The sequence below is a fragment of the Clarias gariepinus genome, chromosome 28 (assembly GCF_024256425.1).
Source record: "Clarias gariepinus isolate MV-2021 ecotype Netherlands chromosome 28, CGAR_prim_01v2, whole genome shotgun sequence".
NCBI classification, from domain to species: domain Eukaryota; kingdom Metazoa; phylum Chordata; class Actinopteri; order Siluriformes; family Clariidae; genus Clarias; species Clarias gariepinus.
This window is the reverse complement of record NC_071127.1, coordinates 17,552,253-17,568,101: the sequence shown is the minus strand read 5'-3', so window position 1 is coordinate 17,568,101 and position 15,849 is coordinate 17,552,253. Positions and strand designations below refer to the sequence as shown.

Below are 15,849 nucleotides of genomic sequence, written 5' to 3'. Positions count from 1 at the left end.
ATCCTGACACACGTTCCTGCTTTTCTTTTTCTATCACACTCCCTCAGCACCTCCAGTTAAAGTGTTATATCAGTGTTAATGAGCAAGCTGTCTTTGCCTCTCACACACACACTGCATTTTGCTTAATAACAGTAAACCCAATGAGTTAGCAAGCTTTAACTCTTAATTATTAAAAATTACATTAGGAGTTTAATCAATCTCGTTAAGATGATTAATTCTGTGCGTATGAACTTTCAAAGATACGAAAATGCGTTTGCACATATCTAATAGCAGAAGTTAGATCAGTACAAGTGCAGTACATCGGCAGTACGTTCAAACACTGTACTGTAATACACACTGAGGGGGGACTTAATATATTTTCATCCAGGTTCAACTGACTGTTACGGCATTGAGAAATGTTAACACTTTACAATAAAAAAAAAATGCAAATTAATCATACGACCAAGTTTGACCCTAGTGGCTTCCCATAATGTGTGTGATAACGGCACGTTTAACACGGATAAGCAGACAACTGAGGAAACTTCACCAGACGAGCTGAACGGCAAGTTTAGTTATAAAAAGATCACAGATGGAAGTTTGGATAAAACCATATAAAAGTTGTGTGCTCTGGTTACTCTCGAGGAGAACTAATTTTACACAAGAGTACATGAACTGTATGTGTAACTGAAAATGGCTGTGAAAGTGAGGCAGTCGGTTATCGCACTTACTGGAGACCACTAGACATCAGTAAGTAACCATAACTACCTCGGTGTAACACCGGTATAGCACACCCAATAGATGACAAATGCTAATGCTGTATGTGTTAAAAACAAAGTTGTAAGGGGGATAACAGACTCGCTCACTACTATAGAAACGGACAGCTCACAATATGGTTGTTCCTGCAAGGAGTCTACTATATTCAAGAGATTGTTTTACATTTATTATTTGTTAAATGTTAATTTTTTAGATATTATAAAACTGCATAATCAATTTCAAGAAATCAAAATCAAATCAATCAAAAAACCTGTTTGTTATGCATTTCTTTATTCCAATGGTGCACGTTTATAATACAAGTGAAATTGTTATTAGTCTAATATGACTGTGATTAACTAGGGTAATTTTTTTTAACTGATTGACAGCACTATTTAATTTACATTATATGAAATTATTGAATGTATTATCAGGGTCCAAGCACTATGACATCAGCCCTATGTTGTTATAGTGTGTGAGGAACCTCTTGTTTATTCTTCCCCTCTCTCTCTCTCTCTCTCCCTCTCTCTCTCTCTCTCTCTCTCTCTCTCTCTCTCTTTATTTTGCTTTCTCTCTACAACATTTGTCTTTGTAGATTCCTCGGGCCAAACTCTTGCAGCTCCCCTGCTTAACTTACCTTCCAAAAAGAGGTAAGAGCACATGTTTGATAAGCTGTCATGTTTTCCAGATAGAGTAATAGTGACAAGATTAATTGTTTATGTTCTCCTTAGAAAAACAAATGAAATGTCTAAACCTTAAAGGGGCGTTAGAGCATTCTCAGCTTTTTTGCTCGAGTGCACCGCCGAATTGCCTTAAATTGAAATTCTTTACGAGTTGGTAATGAAATTAATAAAAATATTTTTAAATATTATAAAAAATAGCCTTATTTTTTACCACATCCAAAGTTTGTGTTTTTTCACAATTCCTAGGAGCTCTAGGAAGGTATAACCCCAGCCAGTTTTGGGGTCGACTGTGCTTATGAAGTACCTACGACCTTTTACGAGTTGCTATAATTTGTCAAGACCTGCTAATAATATTTTTATCTGGATGCCTGTGTTTTAGATCCATACAGAAGGTGTGAACCTGCCGCGCACTTCTGTAATAAACCTAACCATACAGAGTGTAGTGTCTATTAGAGCGTGTTATTCAGTAAGTTTAATGCGTGATCGCTCGAATCAATCAGTTGAATTAGGTTGAGAACATTTTCGAGTTTTTGACTGGTAGGATTTCTCACACCCTGATTAACCCGTATTGATTTTCTATGATCTCGAGATTTTGCCAAATTCAGAATTGTGGCCAAGCCCCTAATGCAATAGAGTCTTAATTTTGTTTAATGTAGCTGTGGTAATTGTTTTTTTTTACTCAACAATATTTTTATTGATTTTAAACAGGGATATAACAGGGTAAACATGTAAAGTTTCAATATACTATAGATTCTATGACCCCCTTATAAACCCTATAGCACCCACCCCAACCCTCCCTGACTCCAAGCCAGCTATACATGTATAAGAAAGGCTAGACGCCAGGCATCTAAAAACAGGAGAAAAATTGAAAAAAAAAAAAATATATATATATATATATATATATACACATATATCTACATATATATACACATATATATACATATATACACACACACACACACACATATATATATATATATATATATATATATATATATATATATATATATATATATGTATGTATGTGTGGAGCCGGAAGTTTTTTAGTTCTGCATGCAAAAAAAAAAAAAGAAAAACAAACAGACAAACAATTAAATAAGAATGGAATCGAACTATTAATGTATATGAAAAAAGCGAAGGAAGGGCCCCCACACCTGCTGAAATTTCAAGTCTGAATAACGGATTGAGTAATGAATCTTCTTCAGGGACAAACAGGACATAATATCTCTGAGCCACTGGGCGTGAGTGGGTGACGTGGCATCCTTCCACTTGAATAAAATAGAACGCCTAGCAGGAGTGTCGCAAAAGATACCAAACGCTGTTTAGCTGGAGCTCTCCAGTGACACCAAAGAGAGCGATCAGAGGGTCTGGTTCAAGGTTGCATTTCAATATGTACGACAAGGTTTTAAAAACATCCCTCCAGAATTTTTCCAAATTCGGGCATGTCCAGTACATATGAATAAGAGACGCCTCTCCACTTTTACATTTATCACAGCAAGGATCAATGCCTGGGTAGAAACGGTAAAGTTTAAGTTTGGAGAAATGAGCCCTGTGTACAACCTTAAAATGTAATAAAGAGTGGCGAGCACATAAAGAAGTTGAGTTGACAAGTTTAAGAATTGAATTCCAAGTATCATCTGATAGTGACAAATTTAAATCTTTCTCCCAAGCAGTTTTAATTGTACTTAAAGGGGTGTGACTCAAACCCATCAATCCACCGTAAATAGTGGATATTAGGCCTTTACGCAACGGGGACAAACAGAGGAGATTATCCAGAATATTTACATCAGGAGCTTCAGGGAAATTTGGTATTGAAGAACTAATGAAGTGTCTTACTTGCAGGTATCTAAAAAAATTAGAATTGGGTAGGTTGAACCTTTCAGAAAGCTGCTCAAACGATGCAAACTTATGGTCAACAAACAGATCTTTGCAAAGCTTGATGCCCTTATTGTACCATTCCTGAAACACTGAATCATGTAAAGAAGGTTGGAAGAGATGGTTAGAGGCAATAGGACTGGACAGAGAGAAGCCCAGAAGACCGCTGTGCTTTCTGAACTGAGCCCATACTCTCAAGGTATGCCTAACAACTGAGTTATTGATAGATTTAATTGAGGGGATGGGGAGTGCAGAGACAGAGAGATTTTTTACGGACTTTATCTCCATTTCCACCCAGGCAGGCCGATTAGGTTGGTTGTGGAAATATGCACATGGATATGGATCGGGGATCTTTAGAGACATAAGAACCGGAGCATGATCTGATATCACAATGCTCTGATAAGCACAAGAATTAACCATTGGGATCGATTGATTATCTATGAAGAAATAATCAATTCTGGAGAAAGTATGATGAACATGTGAGAAAAATGAGTATTCTCTCTTTTTTGGATTAAGGAAGCGCCATATGTCAGAAATACCAAAGCTGCAGAGGTAGGACTGAAGTAGCATGGCAGATTTACTCAGAGGTATAGGATTGGGAGATGACCTGTCAATTGATGGATCTAAACAGCAGTTAAAGTCTCCCCCTAATATGAGAGAGTATGAGCTCAGATCTGGTAGAACAGAGAAGAAATGTTTAAAGAAGGAAACATCATCGTAATTAGGGGCATATAAATTAGCCAACACTACATTAGTATTAAATAACTTCCCTGAAACAATGATATAACGACCATGCATATCCGCAATAGTATTATGCTGCTCAAAAGAAATGTTTGGATTAATGAGAATTGAGACACCCCTAGCTTTGGCCTGAAAGGTCGAGTGGTAGTGCTGCCCTCCCCAACGCGACATAAGACGAGAATTATCAGAACTGCGAATGTGAGTTTCTTGTAAAAATGCGATTGCAGTGTTAAGTTGTTTAAGGTGTGAGAGCACCTTCCTTCTCTTGACTGGATGGTTTAAACCCTTAACATTCCAGCTCACAAAGTTTAAAGAACTATTCATTCTCCCTGAAAGGAGATGCACATAGATAAACATAAATAACACTGAGATGCCTAGCGTCAGCCTTAAAACAGAAGTGTAAAACACAGAGCATCACGTTAAAGATACACCGTGTATACTGAACTAACACAATACTGGCTTTGGAGATCCCCCACCCCTGCCCCACACACCCCACTACCCCCAAACAAACAAAGATAGCTGCTAAGAAACAAAGAAGCAAGCTCTTCCATTCTTCCATTTTCCACCTAACCAATCTTCCTGCCGCTAACCACACCATCTTCTGCTCCGACGCAATTTACAAAAACTAAGAATTAAATATATAAATAAAACATTTCCCCACTCCAATACTGAAATCTCTCAATAAGAGAAAAACACAAAACAACCCCCTCCCCCCACGTCACATTGTAACTCTAAAAAATAAACAAACATGTAAATTACACGTGACTAGAAATAGAGAAAATAATAATAGAAAACTAACAACAACTACACGTGTCTAACACAATACTCTTACCAGTAAAAAACGTAAGTTAAAAAGGGTACTTTCCTGAAAATTGTAGTATTAAAAAATAAAACTATAATGCACTACGTAGTTTTCGGCAGACTGTCTATGTGTTTCTGTGCCTCTTCTACCGAGCGAAGCCACTTCTTCTGTCCGGTAGAGAGAGTTATCCGGAGCCGTGCTGGATACAGGAGAGAAGGCCGGAGTCCACGGTTGTATAACTCAGTCATAACGTCTCTATACTCGGCTTGCTGACTTAAAACTTCAGGAGCGTAGTCTTCCACGATACGAACCTGCTGACCGCGGTATTCCAGCTTCCCTCTCCGCCGAGCTTCCCGAACCAGAAGGTCTTTAACCTGGTACCGGTGCACACGGAGAATGACCGGCCGAGGTCGCTGACCTGAAGCGGGTTTGGATGTAGGTATGCGGTGGGCTCTGTCAATCTCTGGGAGTGAAACGCTTCCATCCCCGCCTAACACCTCGCACAGAAACTTCGAGAAAAACTCGGTAGGGAGTCCACTCTCAGTACCCCCTGGAAGACCCAGGACACGCAGGTTCTGTCTCCTGCTCCGGCCTTCTAGGTCTACGACTTTGGCCGTTAACTTAGCGTTGTTTTCCCGAAGTCCGGAGCAGATGTTCTCTAACTCGCTCACCCGCTGGCTCAGGTCATCTGTAGCGAGTTCTAACGAAGGTAAGCGCTGTCCATGGTCCTCTACTTGGGTTTGGATTTGGTCCAGTTTACTTTCTAGTAAACTAAACGATGATTTAAATTCAGACGCTAACGCTTCACGATGTTTATCTAACAGCGCAGAGATGGCCTCGACTGTTAGAGGGGTCGCAGTGTCGTCTTTTTTCCCGCTTTTAACACTCCTTGTAGCCATTATGGATAAAAAGTAGTTAGCCGTGGGGTAGAGTATAAAGTTATTGTAAACTAAGGATTTAATTCAGCATTTAAAGACGAGTAAGGGAGTAAAGAAATAAAAAATTGTCGGAGCACCTAACTCACACGTCTACTCCATGTGGCTGCTAACCGGAAGTCCTGTGGTAATTGTTTTAGCCTGCAAAAAGCAACCATATGGTGGTTAGATGGCACAACAAAAGGTGCAGAGTACACTGGCAGCTCGGGATGTCATTGGTCGCGTTGCTCGGGTTTGTTTGTAAAATTAGATTAAATCATTTATAGAAGTCATTCTTAGCAAGTTCGGATTTCATCCCTGATGTTTTTTTGGAATGCAGATGTGACCATGTTGTCTCATTGCTTGAGGCTTGTGTGTTTACACAGGAACATGCAGTACTATGAGAAGGTGTCAGATCCTCTGGACCTTAGCACCATAGAAAAGCAGATCCTCACCGGACATTACAAAACAGTGGAGGCCTTCGATACGGACATGCTAAAGGTGTTCCGCAACGCAGAGGTCAGTCTAAGTGCACAAACTTTATTCTCATACACTCTGTACATACACAAACTTTATTTTTGTACACTCTGTACATACACAAACTTTATTCTTGTACATTCTGTATATACACAAACTTTAATCTTATACTTCCTTTACATACACAAACTTTATTCTCGTACACTCTGTACATACACAAACTTTATTCTCGTACACTCTGTACATACACAAACTTTATTCTCGTACACTCTGTACATACACAAACTTCATTCTTAAGCACAAGCTTTCTACTTATACACCCTGTACATGTTTCTTATCTCTTTAAGCAAGCCTGCTAACAGCTTAGACTATTCACGACTCACATGTTTTCGGTGTAATAGGATAAACAGGGAAAAGTTAGAATTCTCAGTAAAGTTGGCTTTAATCTGAATTCCAGCTGTAAGTAAAAACAAATCAGACTCCCGTGGAATGTAATGGTCTTAAAAAAAAAAAAAAAAACTCCCGCTGAATCCGTGCCCAGTTCGAGGAATGTCAAAACAAAAGCATTTTCTCCTAACTTGTGTGGTTTTTCTGTAATAAATGATATCACTGCCTCATTTTCTTTTCCGTCTCGTAAAGAAATACTACGGACGGAAGTCTACGGTGGGCCGGGACGTGTGCCGGCTGCGCAAGGCATATTACGGGGCTCGGCACGAGGCGGCCGTGCAGATCGACGAGATCGTCGGCGAGACGGTCAGCGAGGCGGACAGCTCCGATTCGATGGACCGCGACCAGGCTCACCACGTCAACAAAGACGACGACATCATCCGCTGCATCTGTGGCATGTACAAGGACGAGGGCCTGATGATCCAGTGCGAGAAATGCATGGTACTTAGCGCAAGAATTTACTCATACAAAAACTGTCCAGGTTTAAATTTTAAATTACTTAAAATTTTATTATGAACTTGTGAAATTAAAATAGTTTTCTAGTGATTGTTAAAGTATTGAGAGATCATGAGGCGTTGATAATTAAGCTGGTTAAGGAAAACTTTAAACATTGTGTGTTAAGATTCTGCACTTAAAAATGTTGTGTAGCTAAAGTGCTTTTGTTTCTCTCTCTCACCCTCTTTAAGGTCTGGCAGCACTTTGACTGCATGCGTTTGGAGGCTGAGGTAGAGCATTATCTCTGTGAGCAGTGCGACCCTCGCCCGGTGGACAGAGTATGTCACCTTTTTTCTTTTTTTAACCTGCTCCTGCTTTTACATCGGCAAAAAATTTTTTTCACGATGCGTAACTTCCTGCTCCTTTTTATTATCCAATAGGAGGTTCCGATGGTTCCTCAGCCAAGTTACGCACAGTCAGGTTCCATCTACTATATCTGCCTCCTCCGGGACGAGCTGCTGCTACACCAGGGTACGTGTGTGTTTGAGGCTAGATAATCTGTTGGATGTGAAAACATGTCTTGATATCATACTGTACGTTTCACACCGGCTATGCGTGTGTTTTTTTTCCAGGTGACTGCGTGTACCTGATGAGGGATAGCAGACGCACGCCGGAGGGCCAGCCACTGCGCCAGTCCTATCGCCTCTTGTCCCATGTGAACAGGGACAAACTGGACATCTTTCGCATTGAGAAACTTTGGAAAAATGAAAAGTGAGCTGTTTTCTAGGCATGTGCCGATCAATTTTAGTACGCTAGACAGCGATCAACAGCAGAAACGATGTTATTAGGACGGATTCCGCTTAATCTGTTCCATTCACGCTGTAGCCTGGATTTATGGATGGCGTTTGTGCAAACAGAGAGGAATCATGGGTATTATATAGGTAGGGGGTTATGGGTATGATATGAGGGGGGCGGTCATAGGTTATATGTAGGGAGGGGGATCATGGGTATTATACCCGGGGGGTCATGGGTATGATACGTAGTGCCGGGCGGGGTCATGGGTATGATACGGGGGGGGGCGGGGTCATGGGTATGATACGGGGTGGGGGGCGGGGTCATGGGTATGATACGGGGTGGGGGGCGGGGTCATGGGTATGATATGGGGTGGGGGGCGGGGTCATGGGTATGATACGGGGTGGGGGCGGGGTCATGGGTATGATATGGGGTGGGGGGCGGGGTCATGGGTATGATACGGGGTGGGGGCGGGGTCATGGGTATGATATGGGGTGGGGGCGGGGTCATGGGTATGATACGGGGGGGGGGATAATAGGTAATACACGGGAAATCATGGGTATTACGCAGTGGGGAAAGAATGTGTATTATATAGGGAGGGGGATCATGGGTATTATACTGGGGGGGGTAGTTTCACGAGTTTGGTACAGGGGGGTGGTCATGGGTATTACACGAGAGAGGGGTCATGGGTATGATACAAAGAGAGCTAATGAAGACAGATGAGCTTACACCCTTTTTAATTCATAATCAATCACATAAGATATCTTTCCCCCCAAACAACATTACATTCAGTGCATCCTCATATGGTGCATGTGCCCTCTAGGATCTGATTCTCTTCAAGTGTCCGCACACATCATCCTAAAACAGTGCTGTTAAACTTCAACAGACTTTCTTTTTTATTATATATTTAACTTTATTATTATCACGTACGGGCTTTTAATCATTTCTGTTTTTTTATCTTTAGGGGTGAGCGGTTTGCTTTTGGTCATCACTATTTCCGACCTCACGAGACTCACCACTCGCCCTCACGCCGCTTCTACCACAACGAGCTGTTCCGAGTGCCGCTCTATGAGATCATCCCTCTGGAGGCAGTGGTGGGAACGTGCTGCGTCCTGGACCTTTACACCTACTGCAAGGGTGAGTGAAACATACTAACCTCAGGACATCACATGCTAAAGGTCACAATCTGACCTAAAAACGTTTTCTCTCTCCCTCACTCTTTCCTCTTCTTCTTCCTCCTCCACGGTTGCAGGTCGGCCGAAGGGTGTGAAGGAGCAGGACGTGTACATCTGTGACTACCGGTTGGACAAATCTGCTCATCTTTTTTACAAAATTCACCGCAACCGCTATCCAGTTTGCACCAAGTCCTACGCCTTTAACCACTTCCCCAAGAGGCTTACGCCCAAAAGGGACTTCTCAGTAAGTTTCTCATGTTCTGTCTAGTCGTTACGACAAAAAAAAGATTAACCAGTACGTTTGCATGTCAGGGTGTTTAAGTCAAACCGGGACTTTTACAAAGTCCCTTTATTACTCTAAATAATCCCCTACTACACTGATGCACTTTTACCAGTGTTTCACTAGTGCTTGGACACCATCAAGATAGAAAGGTTTCTCGTGATCGTACTGCTTGTTTGAGTCACGACTGAAATGCTGGCCCTACCGGGAACTTCCTTACTGGCCCAAACTCGTTAAAATGGCTTGAGGTGTGGCAGTAACTCCCAGCCGAGTTCCTGTAACGTGCAAGTGGTGTCTGTGAATGATTGTGTGTACAGTTCCCACAGACGGATGTGTCTCTTCTGCAAGTCGACCTCAGGCTTTGTTCCACTCGATAAATGTTGAAGAGAACAGCTGCAGGAAACGCTCTGCGTTTATTCGCCAGAAATTTTATCCAAGTCCCGGTGTGACTTGACCGGGTCTAATCGAGAAATTTCTGACACTACCCAAACACCTCACGTTACACGTCGTAAAGAAAGTGTTTCTTTAACCTGTTCCTGGAAAAAAACACTGATTAGTTTAATGATTTTTGAATCACTCTTGAAAAAACTTGCGCAAAAGTTATATTCATTATATACGTACAGATGTTACGTCCTGATGTGCAATAAACATGTCAAATAATTCTTACCTTCTTCAGTATAATCTTAAGTTTCATTTTAAGAGTAACTGTTTTCTTCTGAAAGTAATTCTTCTTCTTCTAACCAGAAGCTGGAGAGACACTTTTTTTTTTTTTTTTTTTTTTTACACATTTATTGGGTCTAACCCAATGTAAAAACACAAAACATGCTGGCAACACGCATCGTTTGTTTACCCTCATGTTAGTAGAGCAGAGAGTAAAGAAAGTGCTCCAGCCTTCATTATTATTACTTTCCTATAAATACTGAAGTGTTTTACTGTTACCCAGCAGATTGGACATTTTTTTTTTGTTTAGATGTTGCAACCACAGCAGATATTTTGACCTCGGTAATGATTATGTAAATGCTTCTAAATATCCCGCGGTAGCGTTTACACACTCAATGGGAAAGTCGACAGTTGTCAGTGGTGGGCGAGTGTCATTCACACTGAGATTACTCATAGAAAATGAAGTAAAATCTCACCGAGGGTTATTACCCTGATGGAGGAATAACACACACTGATCTTGGTCAAAGCAAGTGCCAGAAATCTGGGCTGGAATTTGGGGAAGAAAAAAAAAAACGGGACAAAAATTTGATGATGCATCCGGCGCCAAAATATGAGTACAAACTAAACGTCTTTATATTTTAGGCCAAATGGGCAACGCTGAAGAGTCAAGTTTTGCATTCGCAAATTCACATATCACCGCAGCACATCGAGTCTCAAGTATCACCTCAATGCTAAACATGTAGAGTTGAAGAGTCATTATTCAATGGTATACTTAAAATCCATATGAAAAAACTTACTTCTCACTGTTCTCAGGTCAAATATTTATATGCGATTAATTTCGATTAATTAATTACAAAGCCTGTAATTAATTAGATTATTTTTTTTAATCGAGTCCCGGCCCTAACATATATATATATATATATATATATATATATATATATATATATATAAAATACTTTTTTTATATTCCTCGCAGCCTCACCACGTTCCCGACAACTACAAAAGAAATGGCGGGCGTTCGGCCTGGAAGACTGAGCGCTCTAAAGGTCCTGGGGCGTGCGATGAAGACCCCTCCCAGAGTGCGACATGTGACCAGCTGCCCTTCTCACGTGACGCCGAAAGCAGAGGAGCAGGAGCACACACGGTCTGTAATCACGAGGAGTCCTCGACAGTGCTGCCCGTCTTAGCGCCCCCGCAGGAGCAAAGGAGGCCCGGCGAGGATGAGGAAGAGGAGGAGGACGAGGAGCTGGGCGAAGAGGAGGAGAGGAGGGAGCCGGAGGAATGTCAGGCAGAGAAAGGAGAAGCGGAGGTGTCCCTGCTCTCCGCGTCACCACTGCACATGTCTGTTTTGGGACGAAGGGAAGCGCAGAGGGACCGACTTAACAAGATCCTGCTAGACCTCCTGCACCGGACCCCCAGCAAGAACGGTAAGAGACGAGCGCTGAAACAAATATGAGAGACATACGTGAAGAGAAAGCTTCCCCCCCTAGTAGAGTAGACTTAACTCGCCTTTTGTCTGTCCTGCAGTTATAGACGTGACGTATCTCCTCGAGGAGGGCTCCGGGCGCCGCCTGCGCAGACGCACACTTGGACTGAGTGACTTTGTGAGCAGGAAGTGATGTCACCAGTGCAGGTGATGAGCTAAATATAAAGAAAGAAAAATAAATAAATAAACATCAACAATATGCAGGAACAGGAAAAGAGGGATGAAGGTATGAGAGAGGATGAGACGCTCGGAACCTTAAAGGCCCTCCCTTTTCCAAACGTCAGTCCTCCATTTTGCTCTATTTTTCCTAAACGAACTACGACTTGTGTCTGTGCACAGGACATGAGGGTTTTTTCCTTTTTTTTTGCCAGCAACGAGAGAATTATTGCCTTGATGCATTTTTAAAACAAACAAAAAAATGTTGCAATGACAAATGAACATAGGAATATGTACTATTTAAGTTTATCGATATGAGTATAAACTGTCACCTTAACGGTCTTTTTCCGTTAGACAACGGAGGTCAGCGTTTTGTTTTTTGTTTTTTGTTTGGTTTTTTTTCCCCCTAGGTGGTACTACATAGAGAAATAAGGAGGCCTCCAAGAAAGCAAGCGAGTAGGTGAGAGGACTGAGACCATCACCTCTTGGTGGATAAATAGAAATATTTATCGCGACGTGAGAGGGAGGACGCGAGACGCATAGGAGGCGCAGCGTGTAGCGCACGTACACGCTGAAGAGAACAGAAGAAAGAAAAACAAAAGAAAGAAAGAAAAAGCGAGCTGCACTTTTTTCCAAACACGGACGTCAATTCAGTCCCGGAGGTGTACACTAACATGACACTCGTCACAGTATTGGAAAGAAAGATGCTGTGCGGTGCAGTGGGGTAAAAAGTGCAAAACAAATAAGTACATTATCTGTTTTTGTTTGTTTGTTTGTTTGTTCTGTCATACTGTAATGATATTAGGATTGGAAAGGGCAGGATGGATGAAAAGGGTTTCTCTTCTTTGTAAACTTGGAATAGTGCCGCGAGGAGGCGGGCGCAGAGTGTTATCCCGTGTCTATTAAAAAAAAGAAAGAAAGAAAAGCACAGATTTTGGTCTGAAGAAGCTTGCCCTGTTTTTTTTCTTTTTTTTTTTTTTTCGATTTACCAGCTCAACAAGATGTTTAACCAGTGAGGGTGCACTGACTTTAACTGTATAACGCCTTAGAATGATCTCGAGGAGTGTGTGAGAGAGTGTGAGTGTGTAAGTACGTGTGTGAGAGAGAGAGAGAGAGGGAAAGAGGGAGAGCTCTGCCGTGAATGTATGTAGCCTGTTAGAAAAAAAAGTCATCACTTTTAGGAGTTTTTTAAAATATAAATAAGATTTGCAAATTGATTTTAAAAAAGTAATAATAGATAAAATGGAGGACGTCCCTGGGTGTTAATTGAGTGATACGATTGGGCGAGAGGAAGAAGAAAGGGGGATGGGCTTTGGATTTTAGTTGTGTTTTCTTTTTTTCTGTTTTCAGATTTTTTTGTGTGTGTTTAGCTCACAAACAGACAATTCTTTTTTTTCTCTCTTTTTTTGGCCCCAAGCAAACTGATGTTTTTGGATAAACTGACAAATGAAAGAGAGAGAGAGAGAGAGAGAGAGAAGGGGAAAAAAGCGGGGTAAGGGAGGGGGGATAAAGTGACAAAAGAGGAAGATGTGTATATGATGTGCCAAGCTATGTATATATGCAGACGGGAATATGTGAGAGAAATGTCTCCAAAAAGCAATATCTTGATAATGGATTTTTTTTTCTTTTTTTTTTTGTGTGTGTATTGTATTGTACAGGATTCAACCCTATATGTATTATTATTAATTATTAATTATTATTATTATTATTACGCCGTTTGTATTGGCATCGTTGTTCATTTAAGCTTGGGGCTTGAGAGCAGGACGTGGCTGAACGTTGAACGAATTTTGTGAGCAACTTGTCTGAAATTTTTTGTCGACATAGGAGGAAGGTGAGACGGACTCGGCGACCCCAGACCAGACAACTGTCATTGTAATTATTAATTTTAATGCTATTCTAATTATTATTATTATTACGTTTGAAGGGGAGGGAAAAAGTCCTCCTCGTTACGTTGCTGCAAAGTGTTGAACACTAAAAAAACAAACCAACATAAAAATGTAAAGATGCTATTTTGGGAAATAGCAGAAAACAAACAAAACTAAACAAGGAAAAAAATATATATCAGCTGACTATCATGTTCTTAATCTATTCTTTTTTTCCCCCTTATTCAGTTTTTTTTAGGGGGAAAAATTAAACAGCTCCTTTTCTTTTTTCCTTTTGTGATAACGGTCATATGCTCGTATTTCTTGTATTTGTGTGTTTTTGTGTGATTTGTTTAGTTCTTTTAGACAATCACAAAAATAACATGCAAGCATTGTATATGGACAGACTGACAAGACATTTTGTGTTGTGTACAGTTTGTCGAAAACTTTTTCCACTCTGGTTAAAAGTTTGTAATTATGATTCTAAAGTCATGAAAATGCTGTTGGTTTTTACTTTTTTTTTGTTTGTTTGTTTGTTTTATATTCTGTTTTTTGTTTGTTTTGTTTGTTTGTTTTTTAATAAAAAGCACTACATTGTTGTGAATATACCTGCCTGTTGCTCTTACATTTAGCCAAGAATCATGTGATAATTCTTTACTAGGTCATAATTATTGATACTCAAGGTATACAGTCAAAACATATTTTAATTGTATGGATAGTCAATTAATACATCTGCCAATAAAGTGAATTTTAACTATTGCATAGAGCTTTTACATTGTCGACCGTTATTTGAGTTTTCAGGTGTGTCCCGTGACGACAACAAAAAAAAGTCATGTCCATTGAACGTTTGTGGACAGAGCGCTGCCTTGTTCTGGACAATTCGTTTCATCGTCGACCAGACTGAAAAAAAAAATGAAACAAGGGATCAGTTTGTTGTGTCTAAATTGTTTCCTGTACCCTGAGAACTACAGAAGTGATATTTCTGTGTTCAGGGAGGGGAATGCCCTGATATGAAATTATCACAATACTGATTTCAATCTGTCTTGTAATTCTGTAAGTATCCTGGCTGAACATCAAATTTCTTTTCCAGATTTTGTTAAAATTCTAATCAAACTTGGCAAAAATGTAGTATCTACCACAGGTTGCTCTGATGCATGAAGAGTTCAGAGCCTGCCACCTACAGGATTATAGAGGAACAACAAAACATTTTACCACTTCAGATGCAATTGTATATACATTTAAAATTATTTTTTTAATTGTGTGGTGATGCTTTAATTGCCACAAACGAAATTGTACTGAATACATAACTGAATTGATTTTTCCTTACATTCCTCTTAAATAGTATTTAATAAATACTACTAGATTTATTCAATGCTCGGACCCCTGTTTTTGACAACTAAGATTACTTTTGTTTATCCAAACACTACTTCTTCATCTTTTACTCTGCGTTTTAGGCTTATTTCCTACAGTACCAGTCACCCTTCTAATTCAGTGTTTTTGTTTAGTGATTTATTTTCTACATTCTACAACAATACTGGAGATTTCAAAACTATTAAACAACACAAATGGCATTAGGCAATTAAGTAACAACAACAACAGTCAGTTGTTATTTTAACAGCCTTTCTGGAACAGTTCTTGCGAGAACAGTATTGTGAAACTGTCTCTCAGGTAGACCTTCCCAGGAAAGCAACACCAAAACGTCCCTCTGCTGCAGAGGAGAAGTTCATTTACAGTCACCAGTTACCTCAGAAATCACCAATTAACAACCAGCCCCTCAGATAAAGGCTTTACAGAGCTTCAGTAGCAGATACATCTCAAGATCAACTGTTGAAAAGTGATTGTTGCATATTTTCGACGCCTTCAGCTTCGCTTTACAGTGAGGTTGAGAGAAATAAAAATCAGGAAAGACCATGAACACCATGTTTTGGAGCCACTGACCCAGTCGTCTAGACCAGATCCGTATCTACATCTGACACAACTGTCTGGACAGAATTTAATAAAAATTTTGTTTCATTCAGTACTTGGGTATTTGCCTGAAGTTAAACATGTGACATAAATAAATTCAAAATGTTGAGTAGAAGTGAAGTTATGAGCAGTTGGATTGGCTTGAAATGTATTTCAGTCGCCCTGGTCTGGTCTAGAGCGCCATCTAGTGGGGATTCACGTCGTCTATACAAATAAAGGAAAGGTTTTATCTGTACGTTGGTCAGAACTCGCTGTTTCAGTGATATATCTTTACGTTTCATACATTGGAGGACCCAGAAATCAGTTTCTGTTTTAAAATGTCTGTCACACCATCAGGCAAAACTGTCTGGCAGAATTTTAAGGAACTTTT

At 40.3% G+C, this 15,849-nt stretch overlaps 1 protein-coding gene across 1 annotated transcript in view; it reads left to right on the top strand.

Moving 5' to 3' along the window:
• The window catches only part of ash1l (ash1 (absent, small, or homeotic)-like (Drosophila)), a 42,821-nt gene extending 28,545 nt beyond the window's left edge, over positions 1 to 14,276 (top strand). The window contains exons 18-27 of the mRNA XM_053490177.1: positions 1,325 to 1,379; positions 6,131 to 6,263; positions 6,861 to 7,109; positions 7,355 to 7,441; positions 7,544 to 7,634; positions 7,736 to 7,874; positions 8,860 to 9,032; positions 9,148 to 9,314; positions 10,987 to 11,437; positions 11,538 to 14,276. Of these exons, the coding sequence (XP_053346152.1) occupies positions 1,325 to 1,379; positions 6,131 to 6,263; positions 6,861 to 7,109; positions 7,355 to 7,441; positions 7,544 to 7,634; positions 7,736 to 7,874; positions 8,860 to 9,032; positions 9,148 to 9,314; positions 10,987 to 11,437; positions 11,538 to 11,629 (1,637 nt within the window). The 3' untranslated portion in view covers positions 11,630 to 14,276. The remainder of the gene's footprint in view (positions 1 to 1,324; positions 1,380 to 6,130; positions 6,264 to 6,860; positions 7,110 to 7,354; positions 7,442 to 7,543; positions 7,635 to 7,735; positions 7,875 to 8,859; positions 9,033 to 9,147; positions 9,315 to 10,986; positions 11,438 to 11,537) is intronic.
• Positions 14,277 to 15,849: the final 1,573 nt, after the last annotated feature.